The 24,266-nt window shown below is 38.5% G+C and overlaps 7 protein-coding genes across 9 annotated transcripts; all 7 read left to right on the top strand.

The window, feature by feature from the left end:
- The first annotated feature begins 96 nt into the window (after positions 1-96).
- Positions 97-7,882, top strand: LOC120718275 (uncharacterized protein C2orf80-like). The gene is made up of 8 exons (XM_040006743.1): positions 97-594; positions 682-763; positions 853-935; positions 1,166-1,256; positions 1,395-1,472; positions 1,579-1,666; positions 2,609-2,709; positions 5,081-7,882. The coding sequence occupies exons 1-8, from the start codon at positions 554-556 to the stop codon at positions 5,147-5,149; spliced, it is 633 nt and encodes a 210-aa protein (XP_039862677.1). The 5' UTR covers positions 97-553; the 3' UTR covers positions 5,150-7,882.
- On the top strand, positions 7,322-9,032 carry LOC120718313 (gamma-crystallin M2-like). The gene is given in 4 exon segments (XM_040006796.1): positions 7,322-7,355; positions 7,725-7,773; positions 7,775-8,018; positions 8,751-9,032. Coding segments are annotated over 4 exon segments (603 nt in total). The 3' UTR covers positions 9,027-9,032.
- Positions 9,033-9,463: 431 nt separating this feature from the next.
- On the top strand, positions 9,464-11,661 carry LOC120718286 (gamma-crystallin M2-like). The gene is made up of 2 exons (XM_040006759.1): positions 9,464-10,298; positions 11,176-11,661. Exons 1-2 carry the CDS (start codon positions 10,104-10,106, stop codon positions 11,446-11,448), a joined length of 468 nt encoding a protein of 155 aa, XP_039862693.1. The 5' UTR covers positions 9,464-10,103; the 3' UTR covers positions 11,449-11,661.
- A 360-nt stretch (positions 11,662-12,021) lies between these two features.
- Positions 12,022-14,844, top strand: LOC120718276 (gamma-crystallin S-1-like). Of its 2 annotated transcripts, none has more exons than XM_040006746.1 (3): positions 12,022-12,278; positions 12,477-12,719; positions 13,813-14,844. In XM_040006746.1, exons 1-3 carry the CDS (start codon positions 12,156-12,158, stop codon positions 14,080-14,082), a joined length of 636 nt encoding a protein of 211 aa, XP_039862680.1. In that variant the 5' UTR covers positions 12,022-12,155; the 3' UTR covers positions 14,083-14,844. The 2 variants fall into 2 exon arrangements, with proteins under 2 accessions (XP_039862680.1, XP_039862679.1); XM_040006745.1 differs by having other exon boundaries at positions 13,810-14,844.
- On the top strand, positions 14,843-15,850 carry LOC120718312 (gamma-crystallin 2-like). Its single transcript, XM_040006795.1, has 3 exons — positions 14,843-14,865; positions 14,939-15,209; positions 15,527-15,850. Exons 1-3 carry the CDS (start codon positions 14,843-14,845, stop codon positions 15,800-15,802), a joined length of 570 nt encoding a protein of 189 aa, XP_039862729.1. The 3' UTR covers positions 15,803-15,850.
- Positions 15,851-17,271: 1,421 nt separating this feature from the next.
- Positions 17,272-18,044, top strand: LOC120718285 (gamma-crystallin M2-like). Of its 2 annotated transcripts, none has more exons than XM_040006758.1 (3): positions 17,272-17,292; positions 17,427-17,669; positions 17,772-18,044. In XM_040006758.1, exons 1-3 carry the CDS (start codon positions 17,284-17,286, stop codon positions 18,042-18,044), a joined length of 525 nt encoding a protein of 174 aa, XP_039862692.1. In that variant the 5' UTR covers positions 17,272-17,283. The 2 variants fall into 2 exon arrangements, with proteins under 2 accessions (XP_039862692.1, XP_039862691.1); XM_040006757.1 differs by having other exon boundaries at positions 17,284-17,292; positions 17,427-17,666.
- Positions 18,045-20,038: 1,994 nt separating this feature from the next.
- On the top strand, positions 20,039-20,806 carry LOC120718279 (gamma-crystallin M1). Its single transcript, XM_040006749.1, has 3 exons — positions 20,039-20,047; positions 20,131-20,382; positions 20,485-20,806. Exons 1-3 carry the CDS (start codon positions 20,039-20,041, stop codon positions 20,758-20,760), a joined length of 537 nt encoding a protein of 178 aa, XP_039862683.1. The 3' UTR covers positions 20,761-20,806.
- The last annotated feature ends 3,460 nt before the right edge of the window (positions 20,807-24,266 follow it).

Here is a 24,266-nt window from a genome sequence, read left to right as displayed (position 1 = left end):
ATCAAACTAAAAACTACTTCCAAAAACATTCAGCTTTGATATTAATGAGTTTTTTGGGTTCATTGAGAACATGGTTGTTGTTCAATAATAAAATTATTCATCAAAAATACAACTTGCCTAATAATTCTGCACTCCCTATAGAGAAGCCATCATGCATGCAACATCGAATTCTATAACTTTCTTGCACAGTCTTCTGTTTATCGAGGATTGGTTCCTGGTAAGTTGGTCCTTTCCCTGGTGTGCGCTCTTCTGCTCAAACTGGCCAGATGCCCATCTCTATGAAGTCTCCCAGTGACTGGAGAATTCAATAAAAATGAACAGGAGGCACATCAAAGGGTCTGAATATGTTAACTGAAACATTAAAAGCATGGTTTCACATTCAGTTAGGTTACATGTTGTTAGGAAAATTACACTTTTATCATTCAAAAATGAATAAAACAACAAATTGCACAAAACTCTGAGGTGACTAGTTAAGATGTAGAAGATGTACTGTGGACTGTACATGTGTTGATTTCTCTGCAGGAGTCCTAGATGAAAGGATTTCATTCAGAAAATGGAGGCAAACAAGCTCAAAAGAGATGTTGAGGCCCTTATGTGAGTGGATGCTAAAATGTTACAAAGCATACCGTGCAGTCGGTAAGTAAACTGGCAACTGGTTCATTTTCTCCTGTTCCCAAACAGAGACAACTACATTGGACAGAAACTTAGGGAAGACGCCTTTGATCCGAAGGGCAAGGGAACTTTCACAGCGCTGGATGACTTGGTAAAAACTCAGCAGAAGCAACCAATGCTAAAATAATGTTTTAATGTATAATTAAGTAGAGCTGACGACTTCTGTGTGACATGTTGTAGGCTCACTATGATCTTGCAATCAGTGTTGCCCTTTGGTGGCTGGAGAAGAAGGAAGGACGACATGTGCTCGACAGAGAGATCATGTACGTTTTCTGTTTTTTAAAGTTAAACGTTCTATCATTGATACTCCTGAATTATGTTTATTATGCTCACAAAATTTAGTAAAAATTAAATAACAAGTAGAAAAATAAACAAAACTTTTGTAAAAGCAGCTGTAATAAGACATGATGCCGTACAGTGCTTTTACAAAGGCAAATGAATAGAGTCAGTTGGTGGATTGGCTGCCTTTCATCACCTTCCTCCTGCACCACAGTGGAGCAACATGCAGTTTAGGAAGTGCCCAGTATCCTAATCGCTTAGAGCGGGAGGCTATGATCTTGTCATCCTTTGCTGGGATTATTATGGTAAGGATATTTACATGTAAATGCAACTTTTAATAAATCTAAAAGCTGAAGGTAAACTCTCAAAAAACCTTCCTGAGAGTACTTTGATGCACTTAATGCCTAAACTGCTTATTTTAGCTGTTGTGTGTTTCTGTTTAGAGTAGCCTGCCAGTGGAGGAAATCTTGACTCTGTACAGGTGTAAACCAGCCGCTTCATACCCCAACCAGAAGTCCAAGGTACAAAAGTGTCCTAGTTAGGAAAGTGGCTGCAACTGTTTTATCCTTTTTGAAACATAATTTTGCCTAAAAACATTTCATTCCTTTTTCTTTTTCTTAACCCAAGGGCTCAATTGTCTATCCCATCACTCTGTCCTATCATCCGTTTGCAATACTTGGATCCTACAAGGCCGTGTACCACTCCAAGAAACACAGTAAGTGTGTGTTGTCTGGTTTAGCCTTTATGGTAGTGACAAGAGAATAAAGATACAAATTGTTTCTCAAATGGGAATCAAATAGATTTCTATACAATTAAACTGCTTTGTACAACCAAAGCGGGTGCGAGTTGCTGGCAACTTTAATACAGTCTATACTTGAAACAAGTCTCAAAACGGAGTGCATCTGGTGCTTGGCAAGAATATTTAGATTTTATGAGTACATATAAAATATAAGCAACTTAAAATAAGATTTTCTTTTCTTTTTTTTACTCTTTCTGGAGACACACTCCTCAACAGATAAATGAGTATAGCAAAACCTCTCTGACCTCTTACTAGTGTACTCAGCAGTATTTATCTTGAGTTTCCTGGGAAACTTTAAGTAAAAAAACAAAACAAAAAAAAACAAAAGCAAGAACTTTTCCTTCTTTTGAGTTTTAATCTTCTTTGATCTGTGTTTTGTTTCTTTAAACAATATAGACAACATCATCAACAATGTACTATTCTGTCTACATGAACTTTTATGACTTCTGTTTTGTTTTTTCTTTGAAAAGTGCTCTTTTGCCAAACGTTATTCTTTAAAAGTATTTATCAGTTTGCAGAATGTTTGATTTTTGAGCCAAGTAGAAATATAAGGAATACAAAACAGAAGCACTCAAACATGTACTTCAGTTCAGTAGTGACTGAGTAAAGCTATTCTGCAGACTCAGGCTGACTGCAATTGACAGCAGTTATTTGCTGGGAGGCAGGTTTGCTCCTACCAGGTGACCAGTGAGCAAAAATGGTCTCAAACCAGTTGGTTGCTTCAAATGCCAAATGTGAAAGAAAATTCATTCCAATCACCCTGGGAGGTTTTTCAATCTAGTGTGACTGAGCCATTAATATTCTGAAGGACTGTTTTTTGTTTTGTTCTTTGAAAACCCCAAAACGAAACTCTTGCAGATCAGAAGCTGAAAAGATGGCTGTCTGGGCAGACAAAGGCAAGTGCTCCACCGAAGCAAGTTTCATCTTTGTTTTCCACTTCATCTCAGTCCTTCATCAGTGTGAGTACCGTATCTGAGCAATCACCATATGTGTGGTAGGCAAAATAAGAACTCTAAAATATCTCTAAATACCAAGGAAAAATACTTCAGTAGTCAGTACAAATCATGTAAATGGCTCCTGTGTTTCCCATCATATACCATATACAACATGCAGATATGTTTTAAACTTTTAACCACTTGCTAAACCCAGCTGCATACTCTCTTTTATTAACACCTGCTGCTTACTAAGTCTCGTTGTGTGCAACCCCCCACCTCCCCCCCCAATTACAAATAAAGACAAGCAGCTTTATTTCAATGATGAAAGTAAAGTGAAGGTTGCATCTTCAGGAGACAGTAGCTTCAGCACATCAGACACAGCTCGATATTTAATAATCTGACATCAAACAGATTATTAAAGACTGCCTTTATTGTACATAGAGCCAAATTAAAATAATACTCTATGGTGCCATGGTATAACACAAGATGTTGACTAAAACATGAGACGGTAGCACGTAGAATAAATAAAATCACACCTTTTAGGTTTTTTTCTTATTTAACATCCGCACCGCCTGCTGAAACAACCTTTTGCTAAATCTGGACGTGTGAGTCTTGGCCTATAACACCTGCCATAGATGATGGCCCGGGTGAATGAAGTCCTGGACAATTTTGGTATTTGTGCTGAGGTAGCGTGATATGGCACTCTCCTCCAGAAACGAGCAGTCAGTTCTTTTCTGTGCAGTTCTTATCGCTCATTCCTGCACTTTCTTTTGGAAGTTGCAGTAGTGTTGGCCGACCAGGAGAGGTCCTCGTATATGAAACCCCCAGGATGTCTGCACCCTTCCTACGCGTGCTCCATTTATACAGAGAGGGGCAGAACTGTGTCATATTTCCTCCACTAATAATGCAGTTGTCTTTGTGGTGATGAGTCTCTGGCTATTCACCAAGAATCGCTCAGATAGTCTTCATAGCTCTTCTCTGCATGCTGACTCATTTCTTGTGATAAGCTTAATGATGGTTGTGTCTAATTTAATTATGGTGTTATAGGAGCGGACAGGTACGCAGTGATGGAGTAGTAGAGGTGAGGACCTAGTTTGACTGTCTGTGAACGGCTGGTGAGGAAGTCTTTGGTCCTGGTGCCGATGGGGATCGAGAGGCCAAGTCATGTAGCATGCTGATTAGCATGTCCACGGGATGTCCAGCTCTGTGTTCCAGGTGGTTTAGTGCTGTGTGGATGGTGATGGCCTCTTCGGTGGGTCTGTTAGCATTGTGTGCAAACTGATGTGAGCTAAATGTGGAAGAGAGGCTGGTTTTGATATAATGCAGGACCAGTGTCTCAAATCACCTCTTAATCAGTTAGGTAAATGTAGTTGACTTTATGCATTTCTAGAGCTGACTGACCTGAACACACATCCTGTTCCTGCAGAGTGAATCTATGAAATCTTTTGGCTTTGTTACGGATTCAAATATTGGGGATGGATACAAGAGGAAAAACCACAATAACAACACTGGTCCGGCCGGGTTGAGTCAAACAATGATTTTAATGATCACACGCGTGGGAGATGGACACCGTACGCAGACAGCATCAGATCTCAAAATGGTGGAGCATTGATCAAACTCTTATAGCCTCTAGTGGCCCCCACCTAATCATAAAAGCCTAAACATTCACATTCTTTCTCTCACACAGCGCCTAAGCTACGACCTTGGCTCCTTGTTTATCTGCTCCTGCTGAGATGGGGCAGAAAACTCCAGTATGTTCTGTTCTCTTCTAATCAGACAAATAAGGCGATGACTTTCTGCGAACAGTATTTCTTATAACTCAGCAGTATAATGCATCGTAAAACAATATCATTCATTCACAATAAATCAGCAGTCTAATGTAATGCAAATCAGTTTAACAAATGCAATAGTTATCAGCTTCTTCTAATTCAGGAGAATAATGCAAACTAAAACTACATAATAATTCACAGTCTTTAATTAAGGGTCTAACATGGCATAAAATAATATTATAATCCCACAGCTTCAAATTGGAAGAAGAAACGATTTAGTTCCTCCGGGTCTTCACCAGACCTTTCTTGAGTTGTTACATGTCAGGTGGTCCTCAGTGCCACTGTTGTAGGCCCTCTTAGTCTCCTGTAAATACAATTTCCCTGACCTCATGGCATTTTCAGTCTAAGTTAAAGAAAAGTGATTAGGAAAAGCGATAGGAAGTAATTTTGAAATGTTCAACATCGGTCCAGAAATATTTCAGAGAAAAGACTAGGCTTTGAAATGCCCAAAGCCAAGAAGGAAATATTTGAACAGTAACTTCTTGTTCCAACGTCTGCATTGAAAATCCTCTGCTGCCACCCTGTGGATCTAAACAGACCTCCCATACGCTCTGCTTCACTTTTAGGAAAGCAGTGATGTTCACCAGGAAAGGACTGAGCACTATGAAGGCTCGCAAGAGTCTCTGCACAACTGACGTCAACCTCCAGCAGCTGCCAGAAGTAGAGACATTGAGCTAGAGCAATAATACTAACATGAAATGGTAAAACTTAACGTACTCAACTAAAAATGTCACTTAAACTCAAAAATGCACTTGAAGTACTCAGAAATAAAAGAGACATAAACAGAGAAGTATTTTCTGTCAACTGGGCTCTGTGTTATTTGATAATGCATTATATGAATAAGTTGTTACTACATTCAATGTCATGCTTTAATGTGTTTCCTTCACTCTGTACTCCTCGCAAAGTGCCATACCAGACTGTGTTGGTGGAGTTTATGCGATTATGGAGGTCTGATGATCTGAAGCACAACTCCATGCTTCTTGGTCAAACAGCCTTTGGTGATGCTGGAGATGTGTAATGACTCAAACTACTGATGGTCTCACTGGAGTCAGAGATTTTTAAAAATATATTATTTACCCAGGAAAAACTCCAAAAACTCTTGGAGTTAAAAATGGCTTGTCCTCACCAAGAAAGACACAGCTCATACACAAGGTCAGGGTTTACTGATTTTCATATTTGATATGACCTTGACCTAATTTTCATCAAAATTAAATTGGCTCAACCTGTCACTGGTATCTATCTGGACTGGACTTCTTTAAGTTGTTTGAAGACGTTTTTATTTCCCATCCAAGAGGTTTCTTCAGTTCTAAAACCAAAAGGTGGAGAGTCCCGGATATTTAAACCCTAGTAGGGATTGGTAAATGGACTGATCCTTATATAGCAATTTTCTACTCTATCTGAGCACTCAAAGTGCTTTACACAACTTGTCACACCAGTACTTTCCCCCCCCTAAGCGCTTACTATCTAACATTCCTACATACCCCGATGGATGCATCAGAGAGCAACATGGGGTTAGTATCTTGCCCAAGGATATTTGGCATGTAGACTGGGATCAAACCGCAAACCTCCCAGTTAGTTAGTAGGTGACCTGCTCTACCACCTGAGCTACAGCCACCCTCGGGATCGATTCCGTGAAGGGTCGTTGAAACACTATTGATCATGTATGTCATCAAAAGGTCCAGGGTGTGAAAAAAAGGTGTGGGTCATTACCAACAGAGGTTTCGGGAGACACCTGTGTGACAACCTCAACCTCTCATGTACCTATTGAAGTCACCTGATGAGTTGGGGTTGAGGCGCCTGGGAAGGGATCTCAAAACTGGATTGTAGGTGGCAGACAGTGTGTCGTAGGCCTCTGTTCAGTGACGGTCATTCACAGTAGACATAGAGGCCCGTTTCAGTCCTTTTTCAAACCATCTTTCTTCTCTGTCCAAAATGTGAACGCCGGGAACCTTTAAAAGAGTGAACTCTATCCTTTAGGTGCAGATATACAGCTGAGCCTTGTCCCGTCGAGGTGGCATGCGTTTATGGAGTGGTTGTTTGGTTTCTCCCATGTACAAGTCTAGGCACTCCTCATAGCATACAGCAATATAATTTTATGCTTTTGACAAGATTCACTTATTACCTGTTAAACATTCCAGTTTTGTCTTTGATGAAAACAATGAAATCATTTTTGTTACCTCGGGTTATGTTATTAATTTAGAGAATCAGTTTGTGGAGAAATGATTATTGTAGGTTTGTTACCTTGCAGTATAAACTACCCTGATGCAACTGTTGTTGCGGCTATATAAATACAATTGAATTGTTATAGAAATGTAAGAAAATCTCAAATGATTGACTTTTAGAATCAGTCCTAATCCATGCCCAGTAATATTTAGAAGCATTCGTTACCATTTTAAGAGAAAAACTGGATATTTGGTATCTCTTTACAATTACATATCAGATTGTTTGTAGAGTTACTAAAACTGTCAAATAAGTGTACCTGAATACAAACTCCAAAGTGACACAAAGTAAAAGCACCTAAATATCACTTTGGTACTGATATTGACTTTACACTGAAGGTGCCTGGTCCCATTTTCCTCATACAAATAAAACACACAAATCCACATTTTTCTTTTTTGGAATTTCTGCAAATGTTTATAGAGGCTGATTCATTTTGTGATTACCTCTGACATTCTGCGAGCAAAGATTAATCTCCTTGATGAGTGGATAAAATGTGTCTCTAATGTCCATATCAATAAAGAGGGCACAGTGGGTCAGTAATTTGCCTGGTAGGACTTTTGCATTGATGATTCAGGGATTTTCGCTGTATGCGCAGGATCAAGACTCTTGGCAACGATGCCAGTACGTTAAATCCCCACTCATTGAAAAAACAGCTAAAGTGGGATCTGCTAACCCTTTGATTGAGGTTTATATAGCGGGGCTCTGGTGCCGCTTTGTGAGACCACCATTTTTCTGTAGGTGACTGGCTCCAGCACACTGCAGGATGAGTAGTAAGGTAAGAGAGATTCATTTTGTTTAGAAGTGGGCTTCTTCAAGCTGACAAGTTGTGTTGCAGCTTCTCAAATAATGATTAGGTTCTAAAAACTAAACTGCCAGACACACCGACAAACTGACAGTGCCTTTAACTGACTTTAACAACCCATGACATAATCAACACTACCAGAATCACACATACAGGCTCGACTGAAATCTGTAGTACAGCATCACCAGATTTGGCTGTGACTGCCTCTGTCCACCCTCCTCCTCCTCCCCTGGCTTTAGATCATATTCTATGAGGACAGAAACTTCCAGGGTCGCTCGTATGAGTGCGACACCGACTGCCCTGACATGCACCCCCACTTCAGCCGCTGCAACTCTATCAAGGTGGAAAGTGGTTGCTGGGTGCTGTATGAGAAGCCCAACTACACTGGCTACCAGTATGTTCTGACCAGAGGCGAGTACCCAGACTACCAGCGCTGGATGGGCTACAACGACACTATCCGCTCCTGCCGTACCTTCTCCTATGTGAGTGAACAGGAAACTATGTGCAGTTAATACTATGAAAAATGTCATTTGAGAATTACATTTTCTGACTTAGAAGTGGTTTTATGTCATTATTTAGATGATTAAACCACTGACTTTTACTGTTTTCTATGTGCACAAGCCAAATAACATGATTAAAATATTAGATATTTTTTCCTTCCAACTAAAGTTGCACTTTAATGAGAGTTTAGATTTAGTTGCTGAAAAGTGCTTTCTCTGTACAGAATCTACATGAAATAGTTCAAGGTTAGGTGTAGGACAAGGTAATGTTTGGCAAACAAGTAAATAAAAGTCAATTATAAATGTCAAATAAGTTGTTGTTGCTGTTTTCTCATAATTATGACACATTGTAAAACTGTATTAAATCAGGTTCCATGTATTATCTGTATATTATTATTTTTTTTATTTTAAGCACGTCTATGTTTAACTATTCTTTTGATGTGGCACGACAAATAAATACCAGCCTCTGACATTACTTAATGAAATTTTATTTGCTCACATGCAGATATCACTGAACAAGGCCAATGTAGGCCAACATTTAGCTGATATATTAATGCAGTCCTACAAATTTAAAATTAAAAAAACCCAATGGTTTTGAAGAGTAAGCTATGTCAATTTCCAATAAATCTTCCCCTCACACACACCCATACAGAGCTGCAGAGGTACTGATGCTACTCTAATTTTGTGTTTTACCTTACTGCTATGTTCATCCAGACCAGCGAGGGGCCCTACCGCATGCGCATCTACGAGCGACCCAACTTCCAGGGTCAGATGATGGAGTTCAGTGAGGACTGCGAGTCGGTGCAGGATCATTTTCGGAGCCGTGACATCTATTCCTGCAATGTCATGGACGGCTACTGGACCCTCTACGAGCACCCAAACTACCGTGGCAGGCAGTACTTCATGAAGCCCGGGGAGTACCGCAAGTTCAGTGACTGGGGGGCCACCTGCGCCACCACTGGCTCCTTCCGCAGAATCACAGAGTTCTAATCTGGATTGAATCGCTATAGAAAAACAAAACGAAATAAAAATGGTAACGTGTCTCAGCGATTGACTTGGCATTAGTAAGATATAACTTCCTAAATAAATGGAGCTGTTGTTAAACTACTTTCTGTGCTTTCTTTGTTACTGACTGATTTAACTAACATCACATGAAATGACACATAAATGTTTCCATTTTGTGGAAACATTTCCAGCATTTAAATATCATCATTTATTATATGGACATTCCACACATTGACACATTTACTTGAAACCTTAATAGTTTCCTGTGCCAGAATGAGCCTTTATCTCATTTTGACATACTTGCACATTCAATAAGGAGGTTGCCATGTGGCATTAATATAATTAAAATGAACATGGCATTGTTCTGCTTAATTTTTACTGCATAAAATTTAGTGAAATTGCAGCAGAGAGTTTTAGAACACACTCACTGGCACGAGTGTCTCTAACTCTTTGTAATAAGGTAATTATTTACTTTCTGAATTCTCCTGATTAAAAAAAGGGCCAATTTTTGGTGTAATGTTTGTTGGAAGTACGGTTTTTAGTTTTTCTAGTAGTCAGTCTCACTCCTACAGAAAATTATAAATCAATATCAACACACACCAGCAAAAAGAAACGTTTTATAGGCATTTACTCACCCTTCATACTCTGAATCCAGCCCATTTAAAGCAAACACATGAAGATTGAAAGACCTGTGACTGTTCCAGCGCCTGCACATGTTGTAGCTCTTGCTGGAAGCTGTATGGCATCTGTTAACCTGAACACAGGACATGACAAACAGGAGTGGGAAGACTCTTGTAATATTTCTGCTGACACCACGCCTCATTTAAATAACACCAACTGCTCCTAAAAGGGTATTGTATATAAAGATGGAAGCTAATTTTAGGATTTAAAAACGCAGGAAGAAGTTTGACCAACAACAGCAGGCATTATGGGAAAGGTTTGTATGTCGTTTTACATGACGGATATCTGTAGATCAAAAATGAGCTTACATGCCTTTTTCTGTCCCTCGGTCAGATCATCTTCTATGAGGACAAGAACTTTGGAGGCCGTTACTATGAGTGCATGAGCGACTGTGCCAATTTGCACTCTATGTTTGACCACTGCCGCTCCATTAGAGTGGAAAGTGGCATGTTTATGATCTATGACCGTCCGGGCTACGCAGGAAACCAATACTTCATGAGGAGGGGAGAGTACTCTGACTACATGGGCATGACCGGTATGAATGACTGTGTCAGATCTTGTCGCATGATCCCCTCGGTAAGAACCTCAGTAAAATACCATCACTGTGTCATACTGCATCTTAACCTCTTACAATAATAGATTCAGCGCACAGAAAAACATGCACCAACTATTCAATGATTTTCTTTTTCGATTAAAAAAGTAACTACTCTGAAATTAGAAATGAAGGTGATTTCACTTAAACTAAAGAGGTCACTGCTGACTGCTCCAAAGCTGATAAAGTGCTGCTTTTGTGCTCTTCTGTTAATTCTAATGTTTTAAATTTTGCTTGCTTGTCCTCCAACATAACTGCCAAGCAGCAGACTGTACACTTGACTTTTAGCATGTAGCATTAGCCAATAAATGGGCTAATGAGGTGTTTTTTGTTTAAAAAATATAAACTATCCTATCCCACCAGAGAACTTTTGTTTTCTGGGTAGAGGACCATGATGTAATATCCTTTTCGGCAACCATAGTAGCTACACGCTAGCTTGTTACTGTCTTTTTTCTCCCGTTTTATGGACAGTGGCAAGCTGGGTAAATTGTTAAGATGTATTAGAGTGAAAATCAGTCTGTTAATTGCACTGGTTTACATTATCAGATACTTGTGATACTTGTAATACATAATACTTGATATTAATATTTCATTTTTAAAAAGTATGGTGGTACTGGTATGTTAACATTAATTAACACGTACCATGCCTACCAGTGGTGTAGAGTAGAAATGGCCTAGAAACAGGCATCAGCGTTTACTCTCTTCTTTTAGTGCCAGTATCTATGCTAAGCTAGGCTAAGCAGCTTATTGCAGATATTTTATTAGGTATGTGGTGCATCATCTAACTCACAGCTATGCACATGAACAGATTTCACAAAAAACAAACCTAATGTGACCGTTTGACTTTCCTGACCTCTGCAGCACAGTGGCAGCTTCAGGATGAGGCTGTATGAGCATTTCGACATGGAAGGCGGAATGATGGAACTGACGGATGACTGTCCTAATCTCATGGACCGTTTCCGCCTCTCCAACTTCAACTCCTGCAATGTGATAGATGGCCACTGGCTGATGTATGAGCAACACCACTACAGGGGGCGCCACTACTACCTCTCACCTGGCCATTATAGGAGCTTCAGCAACTGGAACGCCATTAGCTCCAGGGTTGGGTCCATCCGACGTCTCATGGATTTATAAAGACGGAAGGACAGTTCTTGTGAAATGTCTACTCTTTGCCTTGTTTTACACACTGAATAAAATGGCATCAGTGCTCAAGTGTACTCAGTTTTGTTTTTGCTCTCTGCATCTAGAGGGCATCTTTCCCCAGGAGAATGTGCTGGGCTTGTGGCCTGACATCCTAACTCTCATAAGAGGATTGAATAAAATCATTCAAGCACTAACACTTTTCTCACCCAGGCTCAAGTGTTATCTATTGGACCTTTGTGTTTGTTTAGACATGAGCAAATATCCTACAAATTAACACAAGCATTTTGAAAGGTTGTCAGTAAAAATGTAAACATTGTTTCTATTTTGGTCAGAAATAAAGCTCACCACCAGATGGCAGTGGTAGAATAAAAATTACATAAAACACAAACTATCATTCTGTTGACAAAAACACAGACAGACTCATTTCTACCATGGGAAAAAATATTCTAATCAAGTAGCTCCAAATAAAACAACTGGAGGTTTTTATGAATGTAAACATTTAGAAGATATCTTGGTGAATGTGGGTGGAGCATAAACCCTCAGTCTGAGGTAAATTTTAGCAGTGCAACAACAAACAGCATCCATTCAGAGTTGACATTGGACCAGTCAGCGCTCACCTGTACATACATAATCCCCAAACATCTCTTCAGGATAACACAACGGCACAAATGCCAAAGATTCCTGGCATTACAATATGAATGACACGTGCAGAGTCTGCATTTCACATTCACTATATATGTAACAGGTTTGAGTCTTCAAAGAGCTGGATGGATCATACAGAGACTAGGCACAGGGCAGGAGAAGCAGCCAACATGGGGAAGGTAAAAATGACAGTTTTGGGCAAACAAGCAGGTGGGGTACGAAATGCTAATAGGCTTCCTGAGTGTTCACAACGTGTACCGAGATGTCCATTAAAACCATGAAAATGCTCGTAATACTGAAGCAAATCTGATAATATTTGTTTCCAATGAACATATTTGCAGTGCAAACACTGAAAAATATATGATTTTTATGTTTAGATTATCTTCTATGAGGACAACAACTTCTCTGGGCACCATTTTGAGTGCTGTAATGACTGTGAGGACTTGTTAAGCCGACTCAGCCGCTGCAACTCAATCAAGGTGGAGAGTGGTTGCTTCATGATCTATGAAAAACCCAATTACTCTGGTAACCAGTACTACCTGAAGAGAGGAGAGTATCCGGACTTCCATCACTGGATGGGTGTCAACGAGTCTGTCAGCTCCTGTCGTTACATCCCTACGGTGAGCTACTGTTAGTTGGCCAAACCCAGCCTTATACATTCACTAGAGTTCACACTGCCTCTTGATAGATTGTGAGAATGTAAACTAACCAGACCTAACTTTTATTGAAACAATTTTTAAACCTTTGTTTTTAAAATGTATTTCAAGATTTTGCAAACACTTTTTAACCTACAGGTTTAAAAACAGTCTCCATTATAGACTCATTTATAATCTTAGCTGCCGTTCTGTTTTTAATATTTTCTAAGTAATAACATATTATGTCTAATTTACTTATTCCAAACTGTTATATCAATCAAATGGATCTTTATACAAGAGGGTGCATCTTAGTTGTTGCTATTGATCTTCCAAAAACAACTGTTGTAGGACTAATTTTGCCTTTGGTGTAATATATTTTAAATGTTAGCATGATTTCACTGTTGTTTCACCTTAAAGAAAGGCTAAATCAGTATTTGAATTTAATTTTACTTTGGATTTTCTTTGAAGAAAATGTAAAAAGAGGGTAGCTTTTACCATGAAAATGGTCAAATCAGATATGAATACATGACGTTTTGCTAATTATAACTTTATTTAAATAACTACAGAATTAGTCTGCTCTATAAAGGTGCATAAATGCTGACACAAATCTAATGCCTATCAAAACACTTTATAATAAAATATCCATCCAGTCAATCTGTACCACAGTTTTTAGAGTCTTGAAGATGGGCTGGCCCAGGTACTGGATTTCCACTCACAGGTTTTGCAGACTCTAGTTGTAAATGAGCCATTAACACATGTTTTAAAGTCCACTTTAAGTATTTGTTCCTTTCACTTTTTGTGCAATCTGAGGAAGTGGAACTGTGTCTTTCATTTTGACCAAAGTAGGTACATTAGCATGTTTAGCTAGGTTAGCTAGCAAGCTAAAAACATATTATTTCATCGTCTTTCAAAAAATCAGTTTCCCAAACTCATTCAGTATTATTTCCTTGTAGCAAAATAGAAGATTCCATAATTACATTCGAGAGTCATTACAAATATAACAACTTTTTTTTTGTAGAGGTAGTTCCTGAAGGTGCAGCTGAGTAAATAATGACCATCTTTGATTCAAAACTAGGAGCCTGGGATGTTCAACATGCGCCTGTATGAGCGGATCGAGTTTGGGGGTCAGGTGATGGACCTTGTGGATGACTGTCCCAGTGTCATGGATCGCTTCCACGTTAATGACATCTTCTCCTGCAACGTGAAAAATGGCAACTGGCTCTTCTACGAGCACCCAAACTACCGGGGCAAGATGTACCTGATAAGGCCAGGAGAGTATAAGAGGTTCAGTGAGTGGGGTGGCAGGAGTGCCAGAGTCGGATCCATCAAACGCATCATGGACTATTGACCACTTTTGGTAGTTGCCAGAGCTACATGAACATTTTAGAGAGACTTCATACTCAGATAATTATGCTTGCAACACTAAAGAAAGAAACAGAAAACAGTTTTTGTCACTTAATCAAAATACTACTGTCCTGCATCAGAACATTCCCTTATGTAAAGCTTGGGCTCACCATTGGACTCACCATTGTAATAAAGCAATTGCAAAATGGAGTCGTCATAGTCCATTCAGTTGTGAGGAGGACCTCATTTATCAAAGCATGATTTGTTAGTACTGTAACGTTTCAAACAAACAGATTAGTCCATGGTGGTAACCTGATCTGAGTAAGACATTTTTGTAAGTCCTTCATATGAAGTCATAGCCAACATGTTTGATACTTTAGAAATGTTGACTCACATAAAAAAAAACCCCAACAAGCAAACAGCTGGCAGCTTGTGCAAATTATGTGCTGGCTCTATTAAATATCAGTATTATTCTGCTGATGTTGTGCAGGACTATGTGACTATCATCCTATTGTACAACAGCATTTTCGGGAAGAAATTGTGATGAACATGGAGGAAAGAACAATAACGACACACACCAAGAGTCATCTATACATAAACAGATTTTCCTATCTGCCCACCCCCACTTGTGATCCATCATCACTGTGGGGATATATTTAAATGACAATACTTTATGCTGTGCAATCACACAGCAGTCCTTTCTTTCTTTCTTTTTTATAAAGCACAGTAGCTTGGCTCAGGGACAGCACTGGTAATAGAGTCTGATGCCAACACAACCATGGGAAAGGTAAAGAAACTAAATGTTGTGGTTTTACAAAAACTCCTGTTTTTGTGGCTTCTAACAGCACTCTGTAAAAAAGTGTCCGTGTGTGCCTGTTGCTTTTGCAGATAATTTTTTACGAAGACAGAAACTTCCAAGGGCGCTCTCATGAGTGCAGCAGCGACTGTGCCGATCTTCACACCTACTTCAACAGATGCAACTCCATCAGGGTGGAGAGTGGCTGCTTCATGGTGTATGAGAGGCCCAACTACATGGGCAATCAGTACTATCTGAGGAGAGGAGAGTACTCTGATAACCAGCGTATGATTGGCATTAATGACTGTGTCAGATCTTGCCGTATGATCCCACAGGTAGGTCATAATGACTTGCTTTAAGACTCTGTTATAACCCCATAATATCCATCAGGTTACCAGAAACCCATATTGGGTTACTGCTAAATGGGCAGATATTCAGAAACTATAAATTCATTTTAGCACCATAGAGTTTACTGAAAGCTCTTTTGCAAGATGTTAATAGACAAAAATATTATATTAAGGGACTAGTTTTTAAATCCTTATAGGTTACCCGGTCAACTCTTGCTTTTCAAAAATGTTTTAAGTAATTAAATGTATGTAAAGAAGGACCTGATTGGGGAGATTATAAGAGTTTTTTTTAATTTCTTTGCTAGCACCAGGGTTCCTACAGGATGAGGCTTTACGAGCGTGCTGACATGACCGGGCAGATGCATGAGCTGGTCGATGACTGTCCAAATGTCCAAGACCAACTCAGCATGTCTGATTTCAACTCCTGCAATGTGATGGACGGCCACTGGCTACTGTACGACCAACCTAACTACAAGGGCAGAGTGTACTACCTGAGGCCTGGAGAGTATCGGAGGTACAGTGACTGGGGAGGCATCAGCCCAAGGATCGGCTCCATCAGAAGAATCACTGACTTCAACTGAAGTCAAGCTTCATTTAAATGCATCTTTCAATGACTTGAATTGTCTGTATTCCCAATAAACTTTAACTGCTTAATAAAACAAGCATCTTTTATTTCCATGTATCACTACAAAGCTTCATTAATATTTTGCAAAGGACCCTTAAGATGGCAGATGAGTTTTTTCTTGCAATCAAATGTTACAGAATGGAAAATAAGTACTCTTTGGGGCCAGTGGTGAAACAATTTATCTACCAGCTTCTGGGTAACTGGGCACTATAGTTTAATCTCCTCTATGCTTAGGCATACCATGGCAAACAATACCTCTCCCAGTTGGTTGGCTCGATAGGATTAGCTGGTCTGCGGTGGGAGAATTTATCCATACGATTAGTGTTAAACACTACGCTGCACGGTGTAGGAGAGGAAACTGATCCTGGACACCTCGGACAACAAATGACAAAATATGGAATAAACAATGTAAGAATGAGATTGATCTGGCAAAGCTGGTAACATAAGCACATGTTTTTTAAACAGTTTAAAATTAATGTCAGACACATTACACTGTTATGATTGACATTTGCTTTGAAACAGCTCACAAGGACCAAAAACATTCATTACGCTAAAGATTGTCTTAAAGATTTTAAACAAACAACAAAAAACGTAAAAGTTAAACAAAATTTATCTGGAAAATAAGTATAATATAAACTTTAACTTTTTTAGTGATTGATAAACTACACTACTAAGTGATATTAAATACAGAAACCGTAACATTTTCACATAAGTCTTACATTTGAAGAAAGAGGGAGAGGAAAAAAAAGGCTCAAATCAAGGTGAAATTTACTATTGCAGAGTTTTCAGCATAACAAAATGTTATAAGTAATTAATTATATTTGACTAGTGGCTGGTGGTAATACCAAGAAATAAAAATAATAGGAGTTATGTGTCCAGGTCCATTTCTCCTGTAGGGGGAGTCTTCAGAAAGTCAAATTACTGTGAGTAAGTAATCGTGAAAGTCCTAAATCATTTAAAAATAGTGAATTTTACATTGCTTAACATACAGTAAACTGTAAAAGTATATACAAAACTTCTGTTATATTCTATGTCACATGAAGACTGGCAGCACAGTATACACACGCTTGTTTATTTGCATATGGTAGGGTTGCTCAGGTAGAGGGAGAGTAAATGGCTTCCTGCTCTGTTACACAACATATTTAATGCCAAAGCCCTGTTCCATATTGTTCTGCAGCTATTGTCCACTGGATGTGTGGATACCATACTAGTCTTTTCCTTTGTCCATGCATGTCAAAACACCAAACCAGTTAATTTATCCTTTTTTTCAAATACAGATCCATATTTCTCACCCAATGTTGGGCTCTAACAAAAAGGTAAACATGTGCTAGTAGCCTTCAATTATAACTATGAGATAATTTGAATAACAATGCATTTGTTTGTCGCAAGGTAGTATAAAAAGCCCTGAAAACATGGGGAATCTCTCCAACGGAGACCATGGGCAAGGTAAGTACTGGTTTTTTCTCTCTCTGCTCACATTGAATGTTAGTTAAATTTGTTGGTGGTCTTTTACACTTTTTTTTTTTGCTGGAAAGTCTTAACTGAGCAGCTGAAGCTACGACTCTTTTATTTTTCATTAGATTATCTTTTACGAGGACAAGAACTTCCAGGGTCGCTCCTATGAGTGCAGTAATGACTGCACAGACCTTCACTTGTACTTCAGCCGCTGCAACTCCATCAGGGTAGAGAGTGGCTGCTTTATGATCTATGAGCGCCCTAACTTCATGGGCCACCAGTATTTCATGAGGAGGGGAGAGTATCCTGACTACCAGAGGTGGATGGGCTTCAGCAGCTGTATCCGCTCCTGTAGGATGATTCCAGTGGTAAGACAGACATAACGCTGAAAAACTACACCTAGACATAATGGTTTCACTGAAATATGGCAAAGGTTTGAACATGTTGCTGATTCTCTTCTGGCCCCACAGTATCGAGGTTCCTACAGATTGCGTATCTATGAGAAGCCTGACTTCAGTGGTCACATGATGGAGTTCATGGATGACTGTCCCTGTGTGTCTGACCGTTTCCATCACCGCCATGTCTACTCCAGTAATGTTATGAATGGCTACTGGATCTTCTACGAGTACCCCAACTACCGAGGCAGACAGTACTTCCTAAGACCCGGGGAGTACAGGAGGTACCGCGATTGGTGCGCCACCTGCGCCATTGTCGGCTCCTTCAGGAGAGTCACCGAATTTTAGCCATCAACTGAAACCTTGCTGTAAATATAAAGCACTTTGTTTATTAAAGATGTTGAATTTTTAACTCGTCTTGTGAATTTGTTTTGATTGAGTTTGAATCACAGCTTTGAAACTGTGATTGCTTTGTTGCGGGTACATAACGGGACCCATCAAAAGACTGGTAACATGTTGACTGTTTGGTCTGCAGATCCTGTACTTTTCTGTAGGTACTGTGAAGAACAATACCTACTTTTTTTTATTAAATTAGATGTAATTAAAAAAAAAACACCCTGGCCAGTCCAGCTGATCTTAAACAAATAAACTATACATCAAGTAGGCAACAACAAAATCATCTACAGCATTATTGTTTTGACTCACTTGTTGTACTTTCTGGAATAAAAGAAAGAATCTGTGTATAACACAATGATACATTAATTTCATGACTATCTGTCATATTCTACATACTAATACTAGGTATTTGTACCATTATTTCTTATCGACATTGCTGAATCCCTTATTATGTTGGTAATCATAAGTATTTATAAACTTAATAAAATAACTTCTTTTCTTATGTTTGAATTTTTATATTAATATTATTAACTTAATATTGTAATTTCTTTTGAAATCGCCCAAATTCCACTCTTTTGAACAAAGTTAAACAAAGCCCTAATGTCAGTCAGGAGAGATATGTTTCCAGTTGTGATTTTCTTTTAGATTTTTCTTATCAAAGTTGGAGACCACATGGAGCAATCCTTCTTCAAAATCCCAGCTCACGATGTTCACGATGGCTCATCAGTATTTCTACTCACGACAAACTAGTTGAATTGAATTTGGAAGAAGCGTCTAATATATACGTCTCACTTGAACAACTGTATAGTTATTATATAGCCTAAAACCCAATCATGACAACAGAGTCTTTTTTCAGGACTTCCTAATAAACTCAACTTTTCAAAATAAGGGAACTGAGTGTCTTTATATAATTTTAGTTACAGTGCAAGAAGAAGAGGCAGATCAGTGATAGAAATGAGTGTTTCTGATCCAAATTTGCAAAAACGTTTAAACAAATGCCTGCAAATGAAAAAGTAAATTAATGCAACTGAAATGAATTAATACAATATCACCATATTGCTAATGCTTTTTCTCCAGCCAGCTGCTGTTAAAGTATTGCAAAAAAGGAACAACCAGATGTTGCATGATGGAATTAGAGGAGTGACACATTTTTAATTTTAATTTCTTTAGAATTAAGCTGTGTGAATGCAAATTAAAGTATTCTCCATAGGTATATGTACATAAACTGTGTGAACTTTTAATATTGCATAAATCCATCTACTGCTAACCTATTTTTTAAACTTTTTTAGTAACTCATCAAAAGTAAGAATACTGAATAATTAGTTACTATATTTTATGAGATTAGAATGTTGATAGCTGTGTCTGTGTTTGTTTAAAGGCTGTGTATCTTACTGTAGCTTGTGTATGGCCTTTCATCTCATGATTATTTATCACACTTTAATCTTATAGTATAATAACATCCGTAAGAACTTAATAAAGCATGCAGATTCTCCTTTAAATGAAACTCAGTCTTTTAAGTTACGGAACATATTTCTTATTATCGAGAGTCCTGAAAGCCGGCAGTTAGTATATTTATTTCTTTGTATTAACGGAATCTTTCTACAGTTTGTCAGAAGTTTACCACAGATGTAGCCTGATGTCATGTTCTTTCCATCCCTGATTACTAACTGTATGTGAAGAGCCTTCTGACTCAAAATGGAACACACACAAAGCATATGCTTATAATAGACAATACGGATGACTGCTGCCAGAAATGTATGGATGGAGAACCATTGTTAGTCATTTATAGGCCCCGTTCAGCAAAAGTAATACTGCTAATTCATCAGCTTTGCACATTTGAATAACAACACATCATGGCCCCTGGGATTTTGTATAAAAAGGCCCTGGAATCATGGAGTTGGCAGAGCAAGTTGAACCATCCACTGGGAACAACCTTAACCACCATCATGGGCAAGGTAATGGGATGTTTTTTACTGTAAAAGGAAGCAAAAATAATCTTCTTTAATCGATTTACTGATTTATCATTTTGTTTTTTCAGATCGTCTTCTACGAGGACAGGAACTTCCAGGGTCGCTCCTATGAGTGCACGAGCGACTGCTCTGACATGTCCTCCTACCTGAGCAGGTGCCAGTCCTGCAGGGTGGAGAGCGGCTGCTTCATGGTCTATGAGCGTCCCAACTACATGGGCATGCAGTTCTTCCTTAGGAGGGGCGAGTACCATGACATGCAGCGCATGATGAGCATGGGAATGATGTTTGATTCCATCAGATCCTGCAGAATGATCCCCTTTGTAAGACGTGCTTCACTTTTGCTCCTATAATTTTGATTCATTATTAACTTTTAAAATGCTCCTTAGTAATCATACTTACATTTTCTCTACATTTAATTACAGCACAGAGGCCAGTTCAGGATGAGGATCTATGAGAGGGAGAACTTCGGTGGTCAGATGAACGAGCTGATGGACGACTGCGACAGCATCATGGACCGCTACCGCATGTCCGACTGCATGTCCTGCAACGTGATGGATGGCCACTGGCTGATGTATGAGCAGCCCCACTACAGAGGCAGGATGATGTACCTGAGGCCCGGAGAGTACAGGAGCTTCAGGGACATGGGCATGAGCGGGATGAGGTTCATGAGCATGAGGCGTATCACTGATATGTGCTAGACTTCTGTATTTGACTTCAGTAAATAAAAGCAATGTGTACTTCATAACCACATTTGTCACATGCACTTTCTTTATCTTGCTACATTTTTTATGTAGCTACATCTACGTACCTAACTGCAAGAAAGCATTCCCTAACTATACCCCAAATTACGTGTTACTCGATAACTAAATATATGCATAATTATCATGTTCAACTTAAAAAATAATAAGAACGATCAGCAGTTTTATAGCAAAGTCAAGACAGCTTCCATTCAGTAAATGATGAGGCTAAGTCTATAGAACAACCCTAGGCTTTTGCGTTTAGCCACACTGAAAAAAAGGGATTGGCCAGCTCTTGGATTTACATAAGCATCTTGCGTGTATTTAACACAATTGCCTCATGCTTTAAAGTTAAGTGTAACTATATAGTGTAGAAACTACATGATATGCAGAGAGGGTAGATTAAATTGTTCATATCATGTTCAAGTGAAGTAAGTCAATAATATAGCAATGTTAAATCCCGTGACACTGCACGGGTTTCAGACTCACGCTCTTTAGATCGTGGTTTCAGGAAGGCATCCATCTCAGTCAAGTCGAGCAGCCACCTCTACTTTTGTTGGTATACCAAAAAAAGTAAATTGGGTGGTTGTTACATTAAAAAAGTCTAACTTGTAATTTGAACACAATAATTTCATGTTTCTATGAACGTAATTAAATCATGTAGGATTTGCATGGAATTCAAAAACTTAATTTGTTCTTGTTGAGATGACCTGATACAATCTAGTAAGAGTGGTTAGTTGCTGAACTCATGAAATTCACAAGATCGCACAAGATTTCAAACTGCAGGAAAATCAGTGGAGTTATAAGAGGCAGAGAACTACACACACACCACGTGCATGCTGTTGCTATTTATTGTGGATTAACCTGTCAAGGACAAAAACAAAAAAAATTCTGCATCAAATACAGGAAATCATAGCTTGCCTGTGTTTCCTAGATTGTTGGCATGGTGGTTAGTGCTGTTGCTTCACAGTACGAAGGTCCTGTGTTCAAATCCACATTCTGGCTAGTTTGCAGGTTTCTCTCTGGGTATTCTGGTTTCCCCCCACAGTTAAAAGTCATGCAGTTATTAGAGTTATGGTTAACTGGTGATTCTAAATTACCCGTAAGTATAAATGGTTGTTTGTTTCTATGTGATAGACTGGTGAGGTGTCCAGGGTGTACCCTGCCTCGTAACCTATCATTTCAGGGTTATTTCCCCAGCCCTCCTGCAACCCGGAGGATGGTAGTCATTGTAAATCCATTCAATTTTTATGGTAACCAGGATCTAGACTTTGTTGAACATTATGTAATATGAAGACAACATGTAGTATTTAAGTGACCAAGTAGTATTGGGGTAAAAGTTATTGAATAGTGTTGAAATAAAATGACAAAATTGAGAAGGATTAAAACATTCCAAGAGCTCAACTTACTTCATCTGAACATGTTTCAATCGCGTTTTAGAAACAGAAAATGCACAGGTTTATTGAATATGAAAAAGTTGTGTTGATTTAACTCAGTTGTTTAATTTTCTGCCAAAGCAAAACATTTGTGTGCAACAAATGTCCATTATTGAATCAAGTAAATCCAACATGGCCTTTTTTTCAGTGCATCCTCAGTTAGCATACGGACTTTTATTCTAGTAGAACTAAAGACTATAACAACTAGGACAAATAAGACTGTAAATACAACAACAGCATAAGCATTCAAATCTGCAATAACTGACCTACGAAGCTTAGATACAGTAATGTTGTTAAAACTGATGTATTAGGCCAGAACGTCACTTAATATTTCACTTCATCATGCATTGTCAATATTTTTCCAAAAATGTACTTTTTTGGATTATAAATATTATATTTAATTAAAAACTGAACAACTAAATAACTAATCAAAATATCTACACTCTTGTTTGTAGCACCAAAGAAAAATACACCTAATTTACCCATTTTTCATTGAACACACACACAAAGGAGGAGGAGGAGAAGAAATATATGGATAGAAATATATAGAGGTCTATTGAGAATAAACAAATTTTTTTCGATTTTCGATTTTTCCCCGTTTTTTTCCTATTGAAAAACACCAAAATAATTATTTTCTTTGCTAAACTAATTAGCCTAATTTAGCAAAATAAACTATATTAATATTTACGTTTTATTTTATTAAAAAAAAAAAAAAAAGATCTAATAAAAAAGTAAATTCAATAGTTTTTCTTTAATTGTTTAATTTGGTAAAATGAAAACAAACAAACAAGGAATATCACAGATCTAGGTCGACTCAAACACAGGACTCAACATCAAGTTCAGTGCATTTATTTACAGTGAATAATGTGTAACACAGAAGATCAACAGTAGCGATGGTCCCAGTCCCCTCAGGCAAGGTTTTCCACAGAGCCACACTTTCCCACAGATTCTCTCTACAGATCACCAACACAGGTTTCTCTGGGAGGATCACAAGTTCACAGGGAAACAATGAGTGAGATTCTTCCTTGGAGGAAAGTAGCAACATGTAGAGAAGCCGTAAAACAAACCAGCGAGGACTGAAGGTCAGCCACCACTGCCTTAAAAAGTTGTCACAACAACGACATCAGGAGCAACTGTGAGACTGAGTGAGACACACACACACACACACACACACACACACACACATAGACAGAGGAGAGGTAGAGTGCTTATAAGAGAGAGAGAGATAGAAAGTAGTGAGCCAACTGGAGAGGACAAAGGGAACATGACAGTAACATCAAACGAAGATCTTTTTGTAATGCAAAAATAATTTCAAATTTTGATTTATCTGACCTCTAACAGAGGAAATTTTCAGTTTGCTTCAGTCCATTTTTAATCAGCTTTCAGTGTTTTTCCTGATGATATGTTTCATTAACCTATATTTGTGGATGGCACAGCAAAGGTCACACGTTGCACAACTACACACAGCCTTTTGATGATATACTGCACATCACGATGACATATTAAAAACTCATATACTCAACTCTGCTGAACCCGTAAATGCATTTTCCTTACAAATCTGCAGAGGTGGCAAAAGTACAGACATTCTGCACGTAATTAGAAGTACAGATACTAGTGTTACAGACTAGTTCAGTAAAAGTTGAAGATTCTGCTTCTTTACTTAAGTAAAAGTGAAAAAGTACAGGTTCTGAAATGTAAGAAAACTAGTAATGTAATGTAATAATAAAATTAATGAGTAGATGGGAATACAAATTTGATTTTAATTCTAATTGTATTTAGCTTTAATCAGAAGAATAACGCACAGTATATCTATTTTCTTTTGCCTATATTGCAAAAGTGCCTGTAAACAGGAAATTAGTAGTTTAAAGAGGAATTCTGCAGGTGGTGGGACCCTAAATTCGGTTGTATTGAAAAGAAAAGAATCACAGAGCTTCAGTAGATGTTCTTTGTGTACAGGCTGTGAAACCACAGCCACTGTGCACCAGTCACACACTGTTCTTTACTTTAAATCCATCACAGTGCAGCAAACTA

This window comes from Simochromis diagramma, unplaced genomic scaffold (genome assembly GCF_900408965.1).
Source record: "Simochromis diagramma unplaced genomic scaffold, fSimDia1.1 OVJJ01000514.1, whole genome shotgun sequence".
NCBI classification, from domain to species: Eukaryota; Metazoa; Chordata; class Actinopteri; order Cichliformes; family Cichlidae; genus Simochromis; species Simochromis diagramma.
This window is presented reverse-complemented; position numbering and strand designations above follow the sequence as displayed.